Raw genomic sequence first — 20864 nt, 5'->3', positions numbered from 1 at the left:
ATGTTTGAGGTACTGAGTGTGATGTTGAGGCGTGGAATGCAGATGTTGTTGTTAGTGAAGCTGATGCTTTTGGTGGTGGTGCTGATGGTACTGGTGGTGCTGGTTATGCTGCTGGTGCTGCTGCTAGTGCTCGTAGGTTTTGCAACATATTTTCTAAAGCCACTACTCGAGCGCGAAGCTCGTTGACTTCTTCTATTATTCCGGGATGATTGGCGGTTCGGACAATATGATGAATAAGATCTAGAATTCTAGATAATATATAATCTTTGCGAGCTGTTCTGGAAATGAGGGTGAAAATGGTGTTCCGAATGGGTTCGCCAGTAAGTGCTCCAGGTTCTTCGCCAATAGGGCAATGTGGTGGGTGAAAAGGATCACCTTCTTCACTTCTCCATTGATTAAATAGACTACGAACTCAATCCCAATTCATCAGGAAAAGATGATGACTAATTGGTTGGTTCATTCCGGTTACGCTGTCATTGGAGCTCGAGGAGTTCGAGGAATCAAGTGAGAAATCCATCTTATGTGATTGGAATTAGGGTTTTGATATGAGATGAGTGTTGAATACTGAATGATATATTTGTCTCCTCGAATACGTATATATAGCAAAAGGATTTCCGTAATTTGCGGAGGAAATTTAGGAAAAGTGTCAGACAAAGTCTACTGGAATAAATATGATAAGATATGATTTGTCTATACTCCATTTATGCAATAATTGCAGTATGACGTGTCGAGATAAAAAAAATGATAAGTATTTAATCAGATAATCTTTCGATTAAAGACTTTCAATTCGTAATGGCCTATTCAGGTCCAGGGGCTTGAGCTACAGGATCCTTTAAATCGGTAATCCAAACCCTTCCATTCTAGAGTTTCGTAGACGCCATCCGTCAAGAAAATTCAATGATAAAAAATAACGAGAAAGCAAAGATTTTGAAAGTAATGAATATGAATAGTAGAGATTTCAAGAATCATGGATAACATTTCATGTAATATATATGTAATATACAAAACCATGATAGATGACAAAGGAATGTCGAGAACAGTGTCGCATTTAAATGTGGTGGCGGAAGTGGATAGTACTTAGGAGAGTGAGCAGAGTTCTTAGATTGGCTCGGCATTCTAAGATAAGTAAAATTTCTAAAGTATAGTGTAGCATTTAACAATTAAAGGCAACAATTAAAGGCACTATAGTCAAGGAAAATTGTAGTCCTACATTACTAAGGTACCTAATTGTATAAGGCACACATAAAATGCAATCATGGTTCTCTACAACAGCCTTCTCTGATACCAATCTGTCACACCCCCAAATAGGGCTTGGGGTATTTGTGACTAATTATATCAAATCACAGTTGTATAAACGAGAACGAATCTATATGAGACGTTTTATTGAGTTTTGCAGCGGAAGATAAATAGATTACATTGTATTTAGAGCATTAAATGTTTTTAAATGAACTGGTAAGTAATGCATGAAGACTCCAAGCATGGTAAGAAATCATCATCAAAGCAGCAGATATACAGCGGAAGCAATATTTAAGTACCTGAGAATAAACATGCTTAAAAAGTCAACATGAGGTTGAGTGAGTTCATAGGTTTGTCATAAATAATGATTTCAGTAATAGATATAGACCACAAGATTTTTATCTATAAAAGTAGATCTCGCAGGGATCTAAAAGTAGTGCCAAGTTTGTGATATTTAGACTAAACAGTTTCAAAGTTTACCCCGTGACAAGTTGTACTGTCCTTGTCGATTTGAATCATTATTAAGTAATACAATGACTTGGTCAAATGTATCGGGGACGTTACTCCCGATAGGCCTACCAACAATAATTAAGAATGCGTTATGTAAAAGCAATTAAAAATATCACATTGGGGACTTGCAGGACATAGCCAGATATAGCACAGTTTAATAGTTAGTACTTGTGTCTAACGTGTAAAACAGTTATAAAAGTTGGGCATGTATTCTCATCCCAAAAATATATATAAAAAGGGAGCTATGAAAACTCACGATACTGTATTTTGTAGTAAAAATACATATGACGGCATTGAACAAGTGTATGGTTGACCTCGGATTTACGAACCTATATCACGTATATATATTAACACATATACTTGTAATCGAGTAAGTTTATATATATTATTTCACTTGTTATATATATATATATATATATATATATATATATATATATATATATATATATATATATATATATATATATATATATATATATATATATATATATATATATATATATATAAGTATTTGTTTGATAAAATGATTTTAATAATGATACTGAATAAAGAGTTGTATTATTTTGTAATAACAATAATAATACTAGTAGTAAAAATGATAATAATCATAATAAGGTTTTAAAAATAATAATAATAATAATAATAATAATAATAATAATAATAATAATAATAATAATAATAATAATAAAAATAATAATAATAATAATTATTATTATTATTATTATTATTATTATTATTATTATAATAATAATAATAATAATAATAATAATAATAATAATAATAATAATAATAATAATAATAATAATAATAATAATAATAATAATAATAATAATAATAATATAGTTTTAATGATAGCAAAAATAATAATTTTTGTAAAAAATGATAATAATGATTATACTTTTTAATAATAATAATACTAATAAAGATAGTCATATTAGTAATAATAATAATGATAACATTAATAATAATACTTATAAATATAAAATGATACTAATACTAATAACAATGATAATAATAATTTGTATTGTTTTCATAATAATAATAATAATAATTCTAATCATAATAATATTTAAAATGATAATAATAATAATAATGATAGTTTTAATAATAATACTAATAATCTTAATGATATTAATAATAATACTAGTAGTAGTAGTAGCAGTAGCAGCAGCAGCATCAGCATCAGCAAATAAATAAATAAATAAATAAATAAATAAATGAGTAACTACCTCAATAAGCTTTTCCTAAAAAAAACATGCCACGACCGGGACTCGAACCCGCGACCTCTCGCTAACCCGAACATACCCTTAACCATTCCTCTATTCCCTGCTTTTCTGATTAATATCCTAACTTAAATATATTTAACTCGTATCTTTCTGTTCCCATTTTCTTCTTCATCAAATCGACCAGAGGTAATTACCATAATCAACAAGACATTGAATTGGTTTTTAGGATTTTGTAAACAAACTAGAAATAATTCGATTGTGGGTGTTTGATTGTCAAAACAGAAAAAAATAAAAATAAAACAAGCCTGCTGTTATCGCGAAGAACATAACCCAACTTTAATGGTGATTTTGTATTTAAGAATGTTTTAGCTTATGCATCCTACATGAAATAAGTTCTAAATCCCTCATGGAAACTTTCTGGATAATCAATTTAAACGGAAACATAAAAATAAGTTCGAATTTCACGAAGAACAAATTATTTGACTTTTTAAAATTTAACTTTGACTTCGAAATTGAAACTCGATAGAAAGAATTGGTACCTGAGATTTTGCAGGTAGTTTAAGTAGACAATTCCTAACAAGACTACATTTATACATTTTGCAATTTGATTCGAATTTGAGCTTTTGAAAAAATGAAACAATAACAGAGATATCGAGCTGTTAGAAAAATAAATAAATAAATATTCCTGTTTTTGATTCATGAATTTGCAGTTAATTGTAATTGATAATTGATAGTGGAAAACTGAAAATCGATTTATATAGAATGAATGGGTGTCGACTTGATTCTGCATCAGGAAGAATAATAAAAAGAATATACAACACGATAAATAAAAAATATTACGATGACTTTTAAAAAATTAGAAAGCAGGTTGTAGATCACGATCAATTATAAAAAATAAAAAGCAGATTTTGTTTGTAATGGCAATTTCAATTTGAGCAAGCAACCAAGAAAAAAAAAAGATGCGTACATATTTTTTGATTTTTTAATTTATTTTTAATTGATAAATATATTAATAAATATATTAATAATAATAATTTGATAATATTATTAATAATAATAAAAGTAATAATAATGATAATAATAATTATAAATATGATAATAATGATAATAATAATTATAATGATAATGATAAATATAAAATTTATATTAATATTATTTATGATAATAATAATAAATTGTATTATTTTTATATTAGTAATAATAACTATATTAATTTTTAATGATAATGGTAATTATAATAATAATAATAATAATAATAATAATAATAATAATAATAATAATAATAATAATAATAATAATAATAATAATATAACAAACTATGTATAATAAATTTCATATTATATATTAATAATAATAATATAAGTAATACTGATATTAATATTAATAGTAATAATAAAGTAATAATAATAATGTTAGTATAACAACTATATTTTCAACTTGTAATTTAATATATTAATATTACAAGTTATTAATTATGTAATATATAATATGTATATATATTACATATTTATTTACAACAATTGTTCGTGAATCGTCGGTATTTGTCGAAGTTTAATGGAATCAGTTTAAAAAATTTTGAGGTTCAGTTTAACTGACTTTGATTATCGTGTCAGAATCACATAAGGATTAAGTTTAAATTTAGTCAGAAATTTCCGGGTTGTCATAATTTTCTTACCGCAAATAACGTGGGCCACTACTTAGCTAGTTAACCCTTATATACTAAAAGTAATGGGAAACGTCGTCGTTTTAGTTATATCGGATTGTCGTTTTGAGTTCGCGCTCACATTACAAACGGTCCCTCAACTCCGACCATATTTACACAACGACCCCTCAAGTTTACACTTTTTCAGGGATAAAAAGTGTAACTATATAATTTTATTAAAATAAAAGAAACTAATTCCACCCGAATTTATAACGGGCCTTATCTTCTCGCTCGGTGCGAGTTAAATTTTTCAGAGACCACCGTTCAACTCGAAAAAATCTTACGAACCCAACGGAACTAACAATACGCGAAACGGACACTTCTCAAAAAAACGCTAAACACAACGACAACCCGTATCTTCCCACTCGCCGCGAGTTAAATTTTTTCGACGGCAGCGTCAGACTCGAAATAATTTTATGAACAAAACGAAACTAACCACGTCCAAAACGAACACTTTTTAAAAAACGCTAAACACAACGACAACCCGTATCTTTCTGTTCGCCGGGAGTTAAATTTTTCCGACAACACCGTTACACTCGAAAAAATTTATTGAACAACTAACTATGTTCGAAACGGATTTTTTTTTAAAAACGCTTAACACAACGACATCTAAAACGGCGCTTAACACATAGGCCGTGTTCCCCTCTATAAATACACAACGCTACGTTAAATATGAATACGCAGACCGAAAGCCCCCGCCGCAACGCGCGGGCCGGTTCAGACTAGTTATTACAATTGGCGATCTATATAATTTAATTTATGATGATAATTAATTTTTTAAATGTATAAAAATCGTATTATCCAATCATATTAGTTTTTAAACTATTAAAAAAATTGTTTACTAATTTTTTTAAACTGTATTTAAAATTGTTTACTAATTAACTTTTTTTAAACCTTGTGTTGTAGCTCATGTAGTAGTGACTTACATCTCCTAGCGATAGGTTAGGAGTTCGACTTCTGTGGGGTGCAACATTGCACACAAGGTTGCCCTTTATCCTTGAATTCTACGTGTCGTTTGCATTTGAATCATTGATGGTCCATTTGGTTTGCATTTTGAATCACCGATGGTCCTTGTGGTTTGCATTTTTCCGTCAAAGATGGTCCCTAAGATATGCACCATAGGGACCATCGGTGATTCAAAAAGCAAACCAAAAAAAACGTTCAGGGACCATCAGTGATTTCTGATAAAAACCACAGAGACCATTCTTGATATTTTATCTTTATAAAACCTATTGGAAAAATTTTATGTTGCGATCTATGTAAACGAACGTTTAAACAATTGATGCGCTAAGAAAAATATATATTATCAAATTAGTTGTCATAAATTAAATTTAAATTAGACGTTGTAATGTAATGTACTAAAACAGGGTTAAACGTTTGTAAAGTACATATACTATTAACAAACCCAGTTAGAAAAAATTTAAAAAACGTCTACCTAAAAGCAAACCACTGATAATTAACAACTGACGCAACACGATTCCTTAAGCCATTGACTTGTGATCCTTGGTCTGACCTTTTTTCAATGGGTAGTGATATATCCAACACATTTTTTGATATATCCACCACAAATATGCAATAACAGTATGTACAGTACAACTCACTAATGCATAATTTGTGGTGGATATATCAAAAAATGTGTTGATATATCATCACCCTTTTTCAATCCTTTTTCTTTGTCCCCATTCAGGATATCTAACCTCAGCATCTTTGCCATGGTCTTTAGCTATGCCACTGTAAACCCAATCACAATATGCCTATTTCAAGATCAAATAAAAAAGTCTATAAACAAAATGATAAGTCCATAAGCCAATAATCTCAAAAAAGTGTATTTCGGTCAATGTTTTGCAGTAAATAACTTACTGGGTCAGCCCATTTTGCAGCCATAGCTTCTGACATTTTCCTCCTTTGTTCAAGGGTTTTACGTGTTCTTACCCCCTGGTGTGGACCTCCTCTTTCGTGATTCAACACGCTCTTGAAATTCCTTATAAAGTTGCTTCCTAATTATCTCATACGAGTCTCACTGCAGCTCTTCTTCACCGACTAGTCCCTTTCTAGAAGCTTCTGAAATTAAAGTGAGCCATTCACGATGGCAACGCGCTACCACTCAAACGAAGCAGATAAACAGACACTAAAATTAGGTGAACAGAAACATGAACGCAATCGCTATGTTACATTATCCTCGTTATAAACCAGGTAACGGTACCATCTTGAGACTTACACTATATATATATATATATATATATTTTTTTTTTTTTTTGAAAGGCAAGCTTGCATCAGTCCGGACCGAAGCCTAGTCATCATTTGCACACACACGCGCGCTTTCGGGCAGGAAACCCGAACCACACTCTGAGGATCAGACCCTTTAACCATCCCGAAGGGCAGGCGGACCGGATCTTAGTCCCGGAGCGGGTCGGTAAAACCTTCCCTTTGGGCCACCTTCAAGGAATATATTTCAATTCCTAGAGCGGGTGACGAGGCTCGAACCCGAGACCTCTAGCCCTGCGAGTACACAAGTGTAACCGCGGTACCATTGAAGCAATGTTTCGTTGGTCAGACTTACACTATATAATAAGTAAAACATATCCAAGTGAAAATAATCAGTTGTCTTCCTGAAACTTGCATAGCTTACAATCAGTGGCGGAGTGTCGGAACTTGAACCCGGATATAGATGGGGCGAGTGTAAAAATTTAATAAATTTTTCAAAGTCAGCAGGGCAAGTTTGGAGAACTCGGATTTCGGGAAGATCTCGTTTGAACATTTTTTGGGAGAACTCGGATCTCGGGAAGATCTCTTTTGAAATTTTTTCTGGAGATCTTGGCATCTCGGAATAATCTAGAGGAGATCTCGGACGTTGACTTATTTTTGACTTTATAGTTTTTTAATATAATTTTTTATATATAAATAAATATATGTATATTTATATACGCTTTTTCGAGATTTTACAAGAAAATACTAGAAATGGGCGAGAAAATTCTAGAAATTATGAGATTTTACAAGAAAATTCGAGAAATGAGCGAGAAAATTCGATAAATCGTAGCTTTGATCAAGTTCGACCCCGTTAACCGAGAAATCTTGAGAGATGGACATCTCGTCTCGGCCACCTTCCAAAAACGAGATCTCGGGAAGATCTGGAAGAAATAAGGAGATTTACAACACTGAGCAGGGATAAACACTAAAAAAACTTATTTTTTGTTAAAAAAAAAAATTAGTGTAAATTGAGGTGGGACGGATACCCTTTGTGATACACTAAGTTTGGCCCGTGCTTACAATGATCATCTACCTACTTCTTAATTTATGCATTTTCATCACAATAAAACGTGAATAATTGATACTTTATTTACTTACCCAAACACTACTGATAGATTTTTTGTGTTTTCAAAACGTAATAATCAAATAATCACACTCAAATCGCAAACCCTTTATCAACAAATAAGCAATTAAAACATTTCAACGGTTATAAAACTTCATAACCTTAAACCATTAAATAAACACAGCAATTTAACGTAGTACGTTTCTTTTTACAGCGCATTTTCTTTAATTTTCCTATCTACATCTACTCTCACACTTTTTTTTTTTTTTTTTTTTTTTTTTTTAGAAGCCAAAATTTTATATATATATAAAAACACAAGAAACATCATCACATGCTGTACAAACACTAATATGTTGACTAACCTACACTATATATGATTGCATATATCTATACGGTACACACAAGAATGAGCCTCAGTTTGATATTTTCTATCCTACGCCAGTTCGAGTAGTGCCATCGGACCCGAAGAAGGAAGGATTTATAAACCATTGATGCCATTCGATCGTTTTCTTTTTTGATCTCTTCGAAATTCACTCATAACTTTTCATTTGAATGTCATGAAGGGGTTTGTATGAAATTTCATAAAACTATTTAGCAGCGGAAACATGTACAACAATTTTTAAACCTTTCAAAAACTCCCCACCAAGGATCCAATTGCATGTTGTTAAGAAAACTAAATAATAAATAGTGAGTTTAAAGACTACAACCTTTGAAGACTTTGAACTTGAGAAGAAATAGATGCTTAGGATGTAGGAGCCAAAATAGCCTCCCTCTATCGGTAATCCACACTTGAACAAATTAAAACAACACCAAATGGATGCTAGTCCTCCAACCCTTTCTTAAGAACAAGTTGTATAAAACTTCTTTCACCAACTTATACGTATTATTTCTTGTTTTGTTGCTAGTATATTTTTTTCTCATTTAAAACCACCACTAAGTTGTGATTATATGAGAATATCAAATGAGTCGTGATTATCTTCGGCTTAAATGAACAATATTAGAAGTTAGTATCTTATACCAACTAGATACTACCATAAAGCCAAAAGTGAACATCATTTGCATCTTAAATCAAGGATGTAAATAAACCACTAAGTATTTCTTTATGTTTATTATTTCACTCCATCATATTCCAATATGATTAAATTGATCACATGGACAAATAGCAAGTTACTGGATTCTTTTCTTTTTATATATAACCAAACAAGCATCATTACTAGCAAAATGTATATGTGTACATTTTCATATAAACAAAATAATCTACAAGTAACAAAGTTTACTTGCAAGATAATAATATCATATATATTAAGGTTGATCATATTAGATCATATCTAAATATGTTATTGATATTTATTTATTGTATGTGTGTGACCCTTTAGGTTCATATGTTATTAGTAGTGTAAACATAAGTTGTGTCTTGAGCATTAATAACCAACATGTCATTGGGTAGTGTAGAAACTGTTTTGAAAGAGTTTTGAAAGACTTTTTTGATTCCGGTTCTTCCATAACAAGTAACCACACACCCATTCGACGGCTTGCCAAATCAACTTTCCTCTCGGCCCACTTATGTTACTACCTTCCCCATTAAACAACTCGTTAACACTTGTGCAAGAGAAGTTAATAATAAAAATGATAATAATAATAATAATAATAATAATAATAATAATAATAATAATAATAATAATAATAATAATAATAATATTTTTAATGATAATAATAATATTAGTAACCAGGGCCGGTCCCGAGAATTCGAGGGCCCTGAGCGAGACCGAAAAAAAAAAGGCCCTTACGCTCTTAACGAATAATATTACTCATTTACGCGTTAGAAATTTAGCGGACAATTGCAGTAATTTGCAAGAATTTAGTCACGATTACGCAACGTAAATGACTCAATCTTCATTCTAAGCAAAAAATAAAAATTACTTAAAAATTGCAAATTACAAGATGATTTTTCTATAGTAACTTTGTTTTGTATTATATCTAAGATAAGATAAGATAATTTTTCATTGTATGAAATATTTGATTTTATAAACCTCGTGAACATATATTATTAAAACATTTGACAAATTTACTTTACAAGGTTGTATAAAATTGAAAATCAAACTAAAAATAATTGTGTCTGTGTAGTAGCTAATTTTCATTGTAGTAGCTGAATGGCCTTTATTGTCTTCCCACATCGGTAACATAGTAAGCAAAAGAGACTATAAAAGCAATAGCATTAAACTCTATTCCAAGTTGGACTTATACATAAAATTTATTGGGCCTTTGTATAATTCTATAATATAATATAATATAATGAATTGTGTTGTGACAGGCAATTTTTGGGCCCCTAATAAAATTGGGCCCTGTGCAATTGAACTACTTGCACTCCCATTGGGCCGGGCCTGTTAGTAACTAGTGCGTGGTCTATTGATTCTACTCTCACACTCTGCTTCCTTCTTATATAATAAAGTTAAAGTTTGCATTAAGACATCAATTTAAATTAGCATGTGACTAAAATTCAATTTCATTTTCATTCAGATTAAGCATAAATCACCTTATGACTATGCATAGCAAGACTCGTTCTCTCACGTATCTTCTGTTTAGTTTCTGCATCCTTCTTATATAATAAAGTTAAAGTTTGCAATAAGACATCAATTTAAATTAGCATGTGACTAAAATTCAATTTCATTTTCATTCAGATTAAGCATAAATCACCTTATGACTATGCATAGCAAGACTCGTTCTCTCACGTATCTTCTGTTTAGTTTCTGCATTGATTAGTGATCATATACATAGCATTGTATATGTATATTTTGTTTAATAAAGGCTAAAAATAGAAGTTACGCGAAGTATATTCAAAAGGCTTGGATCATTCGCTGAAAGTAAAGATAGCGGACCAATTTTCGCGCTGGTAAAAGACTGTGGGTCACTTCGCTAAGTTTTCGCGGATAGTTAAGCAATCCGCAGACCGCGAATATTTCGAATACTATAAATAGGGAGCTTGGCCTCTCATTTATAGGTTGTTGATTCTCTGCCATTTGCCCGAACCTTTGTAATTTTCTCTTGTGATCTTGCCCAAGGAACTTTTACATTGTGTCAAGGTGAATCATGCTAATTAACAATCAAGACCGGGTCGGGGTGGTTGATCACTTGATAGTTAAAGTGAAAGACGATCATCAGGGCCCAAAATAATCATCAAACATTCCATCCTCCATCTTAATTTCATTGCACTCAATCCTTAATTAAGTAACTCATTAATTATGGATTGATCAATTAGATATTCATATAACAATAAGCATAAAAACTTCTACTCTTAATTACAGAGCATGCAAGCATACAGACCTAAGCTTTATCCCTTTATTCCACGCTTCTTTGCCTTTATTCGCTTTTGATATCCCATTTTGTCTCAACAACTCCGTTTCATTTCGAACCGGCGCTTTATTTATTTATTTAAAATATTTATATATATTACGGAGTATTTAATTATATTATTTTTTAAACCAAAAAAATATCGTTATATAACTAAATAACACAAAAAATAAAGAAAATATATAAATAATTAAATAAACCATTAAGTAAAAATTAAAAAAATAAATAAATAATTAGATCTTAACTAATATAAATAAATAATTAGAGATTAAAATAATTAGAAACTTAAATAATTAAGTAGATAAATTCATACATTAATAATTAGATAAATGAATATAAACACTAGATAATTAGATAAATAGATAAGTACATAAATAATTAAATAAAGAAATAAATATCTATACTATATAAAATTAAATAATTTAAACATTTAAATAAAGAATAAAAAATTTAAATAAAAATATATATTAATATATAAATTAATAAATTAATAATTAAATAATTATATAAATAAAAGAATAATAATGTCATCCTTGGCTAGATTTATATCTAACCAAGTTCAAAGTAGCCACTCACTATCATCAACTTCTTGCTCCTTACAATCTCAATTATTTTTTTCCTTCAATCAAACATAACATAAAGATCAGAATCAATTTTTTTTTATTTTTTTTTTTTTTGAAAAGTGAAGATTATTATTATTAATGGAATATCAAAATACAAGGCCCTATACATACTATACAATTGAAATGGAGATACACTTTCTAGGAAACTAATTAGCGAGGGTAGCAACGAAAACTATAAAAACTAAAGAGGGAATAAGAACTTGAAAAATCAAGCCGAGAGAGAGGGGGAAATAGTAATGTTAATGATTCGTTTAACAATACACATCATGATGATCTTATATTCCTATTTGATTAGGACATAAGTTAAAAACATTCCAAACTTTCAAGTTAGTAGTCACCAATCCTATATCAGTACAATTTCATAAAAATATAGATTTTTTATAGTACAAAAACTTCCAAAGACTACAATTAAACTTGTCATCCTTCAAAATCTCTATAAATTCACATTTTATCAACTCATAAACTATCTTACTTATCATGACAGAATTATCACTTTGATAACAGTTAAAGACTAGGCTAACAAGTAATCCAATTATCTTAAATCTTGCTTCTACTTCACTTCAATCAACCAACTAACCCCTTTAACCTTTTCTATCAATCAACTTCATTAACAAAATAAAGGTTTAAGGCTTGTTCTTTAAACATAATTAATTTAAACCGCTGCTCTTGTACCAATGATCCATACAATTTCATTATTCGTAAAAAAGTAAGATTGTAATTAAACAATAAGCTTAGTGTTTTTTTAATAAATTCACATTATCACAACAAAATAAGACTAGTAAACAACTTTTACAGACAAGAAAAAAAAAAATCCAACTCACCTTGTTTTTATGTGTATTATTGTTGCCGTTTATTACTTTTTCTCTAGGGTTCGGTAATTATAGAGAGACTTGGTGTTATATATAGTTTTAGGAAACAAAAGATAATTATAAATCCTTAGGATTCGCAACCTCCTCCAACAAGTCTTCATCGAGTTGAATACCAATAAATAAATTTACACTTTACACCCTCTAAATTTATTGTATTGACATATATAGCTCATTGATTTACTCAATAACTACAATTTCGATAATAACTTAACTTTCTCTACCCCTTACAAAGCATGTGGTTTACTGCCACATGTCACCCATCCATTCAGTTAACCTCTCTCCATACATTTGTCTAATTATTATTGGCCACTACAATCCACCTATGCAACCCCACAAAAATGACACGTGGCACCCAACAAACCCTCTTCCCCAACACTACATCCTCATTCATTAGGTTTTTTCAAAAAAAAATCCTCTCAAAAATGACGGCGATTTTCACCACCGTCCACCTCCGCCGCAATCCGTCAACTGTAATCCGTCAACTACTATTCCACTGATCGGATTATCACCGTCCAATGATTTTATCATCGACAATCGAATAGATTCGGACAGAAGCTATGATTAATCACTCACCATTTCCAGATGAAACATACGACCTGCACCGATTAATCGGAAAATGGAACGGACATCGACCGAAAATAGTTCCAGTCAAAAATCGGGGATGAAGAATGGCGACGATCGGTTGTAGAACGATGTTTATATGTGTGATAAACATCGATTGCACGTCTTTAACGACTATTGATGTATGACGATGTTTCACGGTACGTTTTATATACATGATTCAAACCCTAATTTTATTCTGTGAACTTTTCTTTAATCAGGAGATAGAAACCCCTATTTTTTATCCATTTGATGTTCCAGATTTTTTTGGATAATCAATCATAACTGTTATTTTTTATCCACCCACGATGTGAATCAAACATAAACGACTAGGAGATGATGAATGCAACCATGTAAAGGACGCATTCCACCGGAAAATGTACGCTTTCAATGGGAAACAATCTGGTATGTTAATTTTTTTTGTATAATTTGTGATTACCTTTTCATGTATTGGTTTAACTGAATTTAGTTACTCATTTACTCATAATGATGATGTTATGAATTTGATTTCAATAGTTATGATTTGGTGGTTGGTGTATCCTATCGTATACACACATAAAAGGCATAATAGTTGCATAAAAATAGCATCAGGAAGGCTGGAAACAACAGTTTTGTGGAGATTGTCCGTCCAGCGTTCTCCGCTGTACAGGCTGCTCCGTCATGCGTAAGCCCTGAAGGCCGCCTAGCGCATAAGCCCTGGCCGGAGAGCGCCGCATTTAGCATAAATTTCGAAGCACATGTAACAGAACGTATCATCATTTGACACGTGTCCCCAAACAAATCTGGTAGATCTGACACTATAAATATACCCCTTGGGTCGTCATTTTACACAAGTTCAGATATTCTAACAACTTTGAGAGCTGAGACTTCACTTCTCTTTCTCTCTCTACTTTCTCTCACTAGAAGTCATCCGGCTAGCACTCTTACGCTCTACGGACGACAGATTGATTAAGCCACCCCACAAGTTTCTATACTTGTAAACCGGGTCTGCAGGGATTATTTCCCGAGGGTAAAAATCAATCGGCAACACTCCGCCCTCCTAAAGCTAGATCACTTCTAGTCTCTTGTTGACATACTAAGCCTTACCTCATAAGGAAATAGGTGTTAACAATGGCGCCATCTACTAATGCAAAGAACACAAGAAACGGAAAAGGAACGAAAGCAGCTGAAGCTCCATTTGTACTTGAAGCAGTCAACAATCCATCAACTGATGACATGGTCACTGTTGAAGATGTACCTATTTCACCACTAGATGGTACGATTGAAGAAACAGTTGCTGAAACTACAGAAAGGCTTAAACATTTGGCAACTAATTCGGAGAAAAGGCCAGTAATCGAAGAAGCGACAGCTAAAAGTGCAGAAAGACTTCCAAATTTTGTTACTAATCCAGAGCGACGACCATTGATGCAACCACGGCGATGTCTGTCATTTATACCTTTTCGGTGGATGACAAAGACAAGCAGATAATGAAAAGACAATCTATATCAAAGTACAAGTTATCCAGGCTACTTGACAAGCTGGGCAGTCTTATTGATGATTCTGGGGATGATAATGACCTGAGTTGTGATAATAATGACTCTGATGATGAAATTGACAAAGATGAGTTCATGTCAGAAAAGTAGGCAGTGTTGCTTTTAAATGACATTTTTAAGCAGACAGCTCCAGCAAAATACAAGCAACGCTTAGCGCAGCCCGCCGTCCGTGCTGTGGCTGTGGACAACTTTTTTGCCCTCATTACTGGAGAACAAGCCACCAAGCCACCAGCGATGGCAGAATCAACGCAGTGTTTCATTGATCGAATTGCTAATTATCCATTGCCCAGAAATCTTGCTATACCAACAATTGGAGTTTATGATGGCACAACGGATCCGGAAGACTTTTTGACAATGTTTGAAGGCGTTATGAGGTTGCAGCATTGGGAGGATGAAACTGCGTGTCATATGTTTCCTATGGTACTGCAGAAAATGGCACGTGAATGGTTTGCTGGTTTGCCGCCAAGGAGTATTACCAGTTTTCTCGATTTGAGAGCAAAATTTGTGATGCAATACCAAAATCTTCGGAGCTGTACTCTGACTCATCTTGATGCACACGAGATCACAATGCATCATAATGAATCTTTGAGCAATTTTATGAAACGTTATACACTTGAAGCACAGAAGATCCCTGATTGTCCAGAATCACAGCTTGTATCTGGCTTCATTTTTTGTCTGGACCAGCGACGGTTTAGTGCACTTGTTCATGCGTTACGGTATGACTTGCCAAAAACATTGCATCAGGCATTGGAGGTAGCACAGAGGCATGTTCGAGCTGGTGAGCGTGGGTTAAACAAGTTTAAAACTGGTGGCAGTAGCAAGCCGCACAACGGAGGACGGTATTTTGACAGAAATCAGAGAAGGAATGATAATTCAAATGGAGGATGGAGAGGAAACAATCACCCTAATGATTTCCACCACAACAGAAGGCCAATCGAAAGGCACCCGTCGATAATGGCGCTTACTAAAATGCCGAAAGAGATCCTTTTCACTGAACCAATTCGGACCACTTTCAATGCTCCAGCACATATGGAAGAGAGAGAGGGTCCAAAGAGTGAGTTGTGGTGTGATTTCCATGAGGCTTGGGGCCATGATACGGACAATTGCAAATCTTTGATGAGAGAAATTATAGCGAAAATCAAGGCAGGAGAATTGAATCATTTGTTGCCTGGCAAACAGTACAGGAGGAATGATCCTCGCAGGAAATTTGCGTGGCAAAGGAATGATGGTAGCAGAGGACGCCGTGGAGAGAACAGAAGAGAGCAGCATGGCGGAAGAGATAATTGGAACCAACCGCAGTACAGAGAATGGATCACAGAGCGTGAGACAACTCCAGAAGTTGTAATCAGGATGGTTTGGATTAACGATGGTCATTATGAAGAAGGTGAATCATCAAACAGCAATTTGGACAGCTGGAGATATGCCCCAATTATCTTTCAGCCAATTCAGAATTGGGCGTTGTCCATCCAACCAGTGATCATTTCATCAGAGATAGCAAATAAGTTTGTCAATTGTATCTACACAGATACAGGAAGTGAAGCTGACATCATCTACTGGCATTATTTGAGAACTTTTCCAAGGCATGTGCAGAGCAGAGCTAGGCAAACGAGGTTGAAAGTTTCTGGACTAACAGGAGCACCGATAAATGCCATGGGGCAGATTCGTTTGGAAGTTGTTATGGGCACATTTCCACTATTGAGAGTAGAAAAGATTGACTTTACTATTCTAGATGGAAATTCTCGATTCAATGTCCTTTTTGGGCGGACAGCGATAGCAAAATTTGGCGCCATAACATCAACGGCCCATGCAGAGGTCAGATTCCCCACTCCAAATGGAGTCGCAGCCATACATTCACAGTACGTGCAGCCAACAAGGGAAAGATCAACGTTTGCAAATGGGCCAGAAGGCAGAATGAATCAGAGAAGGCGTGATAGATTACTCAGCGAGGAAGAAGTTCAGGAGTTTTTCATTCCGTAAGCAAGTGTGAAGGCCGGACAGCGCTGGGCGCTCGGCATATGAAGAAGCAATTTGTCAACAAGTTATCAAGAACAGTGTTTATCTTTTCAATAAAGAGCAGTTTCATTTAGCATTTCAATAAAAGCAGTCTTTTACAATCGTTGTACTCATGCCTGTTTAGCATTTGAAGAACACATTTCGAATTATAAGATGAAGCAGCGTTTATCAAACTTACTGTGAACCATTGTAGTTATTTTGCAGTGCATATATTAGCAATTGCATACATTAAACATTCATGACGTGCTAATTAGGCTTGATCCACCTAAAAGTGGTCATCAATCGTTTATGTACTGCACAGTACTGAACAATAATTTTATATTTTTCTTAAACAAAGTGCTGCCCGTGACAAATGTAAAACATTACATTTATAACCTGCCCACAGAAGGATCGTATTTTTAAATACCTCCGATGGCGAAGCTTTTGTGCCGGCCAGTAAAGGCACAAGGGATCGGCTAGAAAACGTTTAAGTTTTACTAGAACGCACCGAGGCATGATACAAAACTCAGATACTTGTCATGACAAACATTATAAAAAATTACTTCACAGAACGAAGTTATATATTTTATGTATGAAGGCAAAATAATTAGCAATTTTTCCTCATATACTTTATGACGGAAGGCGTAAGACGGAGAGTTTATTGATTTATAGTCATTCTTCTAAAACACTTCATAATTCTTCCTCATTAATTTTATGATGGAAGGCGTAATCAGACATCGTATTCTTGATACTGCAAGGCATTTACATATGAGTTACCTTATGCACTTTTCAAAATGATTTGCTCAAATTATACACTGTACAATTGTGTATAGAAATTTTATGCTCAGGTGCATAATTGATTGGTTTTAAAGCGTTAAGCATAAAAATATTTGCAACAAGCATATAAGCACACATAGTCATCACAATAAAGTCAGTATATATATAATGTTAAAGTCAGTAAGAAATTTATTACAAAACATTGTTTGAAATTTTTACAACGATCAATTAAACTGCACGCCAAGCACATCTTGAGCAGAAGAGTCTTCTTTGCTGCATACTTCATCATAAACATTTATCTTCAGATTTATCAATTTGTTCTTGGCCTCATCAACTTTTTCTTGAGTACCAGGAGGCATAAGTTTGGCAATGGCAGCAGAAGGAGTTTGGTTGGGAGCAAGGCGTTTGAACAGCTTGCCGGTCACATCAGCAATAGCATGGGCGCAGGCAGCATCAACATAATCATTGTAGGGATTCCCTACAAGACTGGATCCAAGCACCTTAGCTATCAGACCTGGCACACCTTTCTTAAGCTCAGCAAAATTGCCCTCGCCTTTCTCCGCCCTCCGGAGTAGCTCAGCAGACTTCTCTCTCTCTGCACTCAGCTGTTTCTCCAGCTCACCCACTTTCACCTGCTCAGCATCCTTTTCCCCTTGCAGAACAGCAGCAACATCTTGAGCACTTTTTAACTCAACTTCTCTAGCCTTTATTATTTTCTGCGCATCATTTAAGGCACGCTCAGCATCAGCAGCTCTTTTACGAGCATTTGCACTTTCAGCTATGTCTTTACGAGCAAAGGCAAGAATAGACTCTTGATGTTCCTGCAGTTGCAGCACAGAGTCCAGGTGGTTGGTTAGCAGTACATGAGCTGCCATAGTTGATTCCCTGAGTTGATGAGAACGAAGAGCAGAGAATTGGGGTTTCAGCTCAGGGATAACACAACCCTGTACATCAATAAAATTTTATGAGTTATTTCAAACAGCTCACATCAATAAATTACAAGCATATATATGCAGAGGGTCTTATCGTTCATACCTGAATAAGAGTTGCAAATTCTTTATCTTTAGTGGCGGGGTTTGCAATGATGGCTTGCAAAGCCCTCACATGAGCAGGAAGAGTTGGCTCTTGAACATTGGAGGAGGTGACAGCAGGATTAGTGATATTAGGAAGAGGAGAATCATAAGCAGAGTTGCCTTCAGGCCTATCTTCATGAAATTCAGATTCATCGAAGGGGGCAAAGTTTGGGTCAGGCATTTTCAGGCCCTTCTCTCCTTCACTTTCAAGATTCCTCTCCGGCCTCCGGTCACCGCCCTCCGTAGCCTTCCCTTGGCTATCATCTGACTCTGCTAAAATTACTAACAAAAACAAATTAGTATTATGAACAAACATAACAGTTATAAGCAAAAACATGTGCATTTTCAAAAGAGAGCAGAATGGACATACTTCTCCTACGTTTTTGCTTTTTGCCCTCCTCCGTACTCTTCACCCTTTTAGAGCCTATGCTCTTCTTTCTTGTCTTTTGGATTGGAGGAGGAGTAGGGTTGGTTTCACCCGTAATGTCAACTGATGCCGATGTTTGCTGATCGGCGGTGGTGGTATCATCCGTTGTCTGCTCAGTGTCTGTATGATCAGACCCGGATTCGCTGTCTGAGCTGCTCACAGCAATTTCTTTCCCCTTTTCAGCATCAGCAACAGCTTTAGCTTCAGCTGCAACTCTCTCCGCCTCAAGCTCTTCAACAGTTTTGTCACGAGCAGTGACCTCCACATCATCATCAAGATCAGGGGATAAAAGAGCAGAGCGGACCTGCATCACGGAGTTGCCTACAAAGATTACATATTAATAGCAATATAAGTACACATGACAAACAGTAGACAAAAATCTATATATATAATAGGATGATCATATCACATCCTACCCTGTTTTTTCTCACGAAGTACTGGCACAGAATTGCTTGGCCATTCTTGGCTCACTTTGCACATCACAAGGATTCCCTCATACCTTTCGTATGATCTGGGTGGAATACGGAGTCCTTTCAAGCTATTTACTATCCGCTGTTCTGCGGGAGAAATTTTAACACCCTTTCCTATGCCAGCATCAATAGCACCCCATTCCCGGACAACGGAGTATTCTTCCGGAATAACAGTTTCATCAACAAAGAAAAATGGACTTTTCCAGTCCTTCAAGTTTGAAACTCTATTTAGACCAACAAAATGATTATTTTTCTTACTATCAATAGTAAGCCAGCAATCGCTAATTGTGCGGATTCTAAACAAAGAGATAAAAACATTAATGCGAGGCTTTATATTAATAGCATTGCAGTACATTTCAAAAAGGATGATTTTTTGAAGACCATGGGGATGTATCTGACTAAGACAGGCCCCGTAATATCTAAGAAGGCGAAGAAGAAAGTTAGTAAGGGGAACAAGGAGGTTGCCGTGGGTAATTTGTAAAGCGTATAAAGTAATTTTCCCCTCAGGAGGGTTGTCAGCAGTTTGTCCGATGGTGGGAAGAACAGGGTTGTATTGATTGAGATGGCGAAAGGCAATCTTTAATCCATCTAAATATTCACTAGTCAATGATGAAGCCATCGTGCTAACTTCTGGAATGTCAGCAGTATTTGATGAAGAAGGCTTGGCGTGTTCTTGGCCAGTACTCTGTGAAGAAGCCATGATAATACAGTAACAGATATCAACAAGAAGAAAATAGCAGTAAGATGAAGTGTACTGACCTTGGAAGACGGTAAACTTTAAAAAGTTGAAGATTGAAGAAGGCGATGAAGATTTGGGAGAAATATGCTTTTTGGATCTTGGCGAAGGTAAAAAAGTAATGGTAACAGGGTTATGACGGTTTTTATAAGCGTTCATCGGTGTAATTTTTATGGTTATGATTGAGACACGTGCATGGGTGAGTTTAAACGAAGGGTGCAAGATAACACTTTTTACAGCTGGAGGCGCGTGGATGATCTTAGCCGTAAAAAATTAATCATAACAGTGTCAGTAAAATTCGTCTGCATTTAATGCCTAAAATGTTTTCCCCAATGCAAGTGGGCAATGAACAGGCTGGTTTGGCATGCGTTATCAAAAGTTTAACAACCTAATCATTTTTCAAATGCTTAAGTCCTTAAACTGGGGGGACTTA

The 20864-nt window shown here is 34.1% G+C and overlaps 1 protein-coding gene across 1 annotated transcript; it reads right to left on the bottom strand.

Moving 5' to 3' along the window:
* Nucleotides 1-6691: 6691 nt before the first annotated feature.
* On the bottom strand, nucleotides 6692-18979 carry LOC139871298 (uncharacterized). Its single transcript, XM_071859026.1, has 3 exons — nucleotides 18761-18979; nucleotides 18408-18669; nucleotides 6692-6771 (listed from the first exon to the last, which is right to left on the bottom strand). The coding sequence occupies exons 1-3, from the start codon at nucleotides 18977-18979 to the stop codon at nucleotides 6692-6694; spliced, it is 561 nt and encodes a 186-aa protein (XP_071715127.1).
* Between the last annotated feature and the right edge of the window lie 1885 nt (nucleotides 18980-20864).

Source organism: Rutidosis leptorrhynchoides, chromosome 10 (assembly GCF_046630445.1).
Source record: "Rutidosis leptorrhynchoides isolate AG116_Rl617_1_P2 chromosome 10, CSIRO_AGI_Rlap_v1, whole genome shotgun sequence".
Lineage (NCBI taxonomy): Eukaryota > Viridiplantae > Streptophyta > Magnoliopsida > Asterales > Asteraceae > Rutidosis > Rutidosis leptorrhynchoides.
The sequence above is the reverse complement of the archived record's forward strand: the minus strand, read 5'-3'. Positions and strand labels throughout refer to the sequence as shown.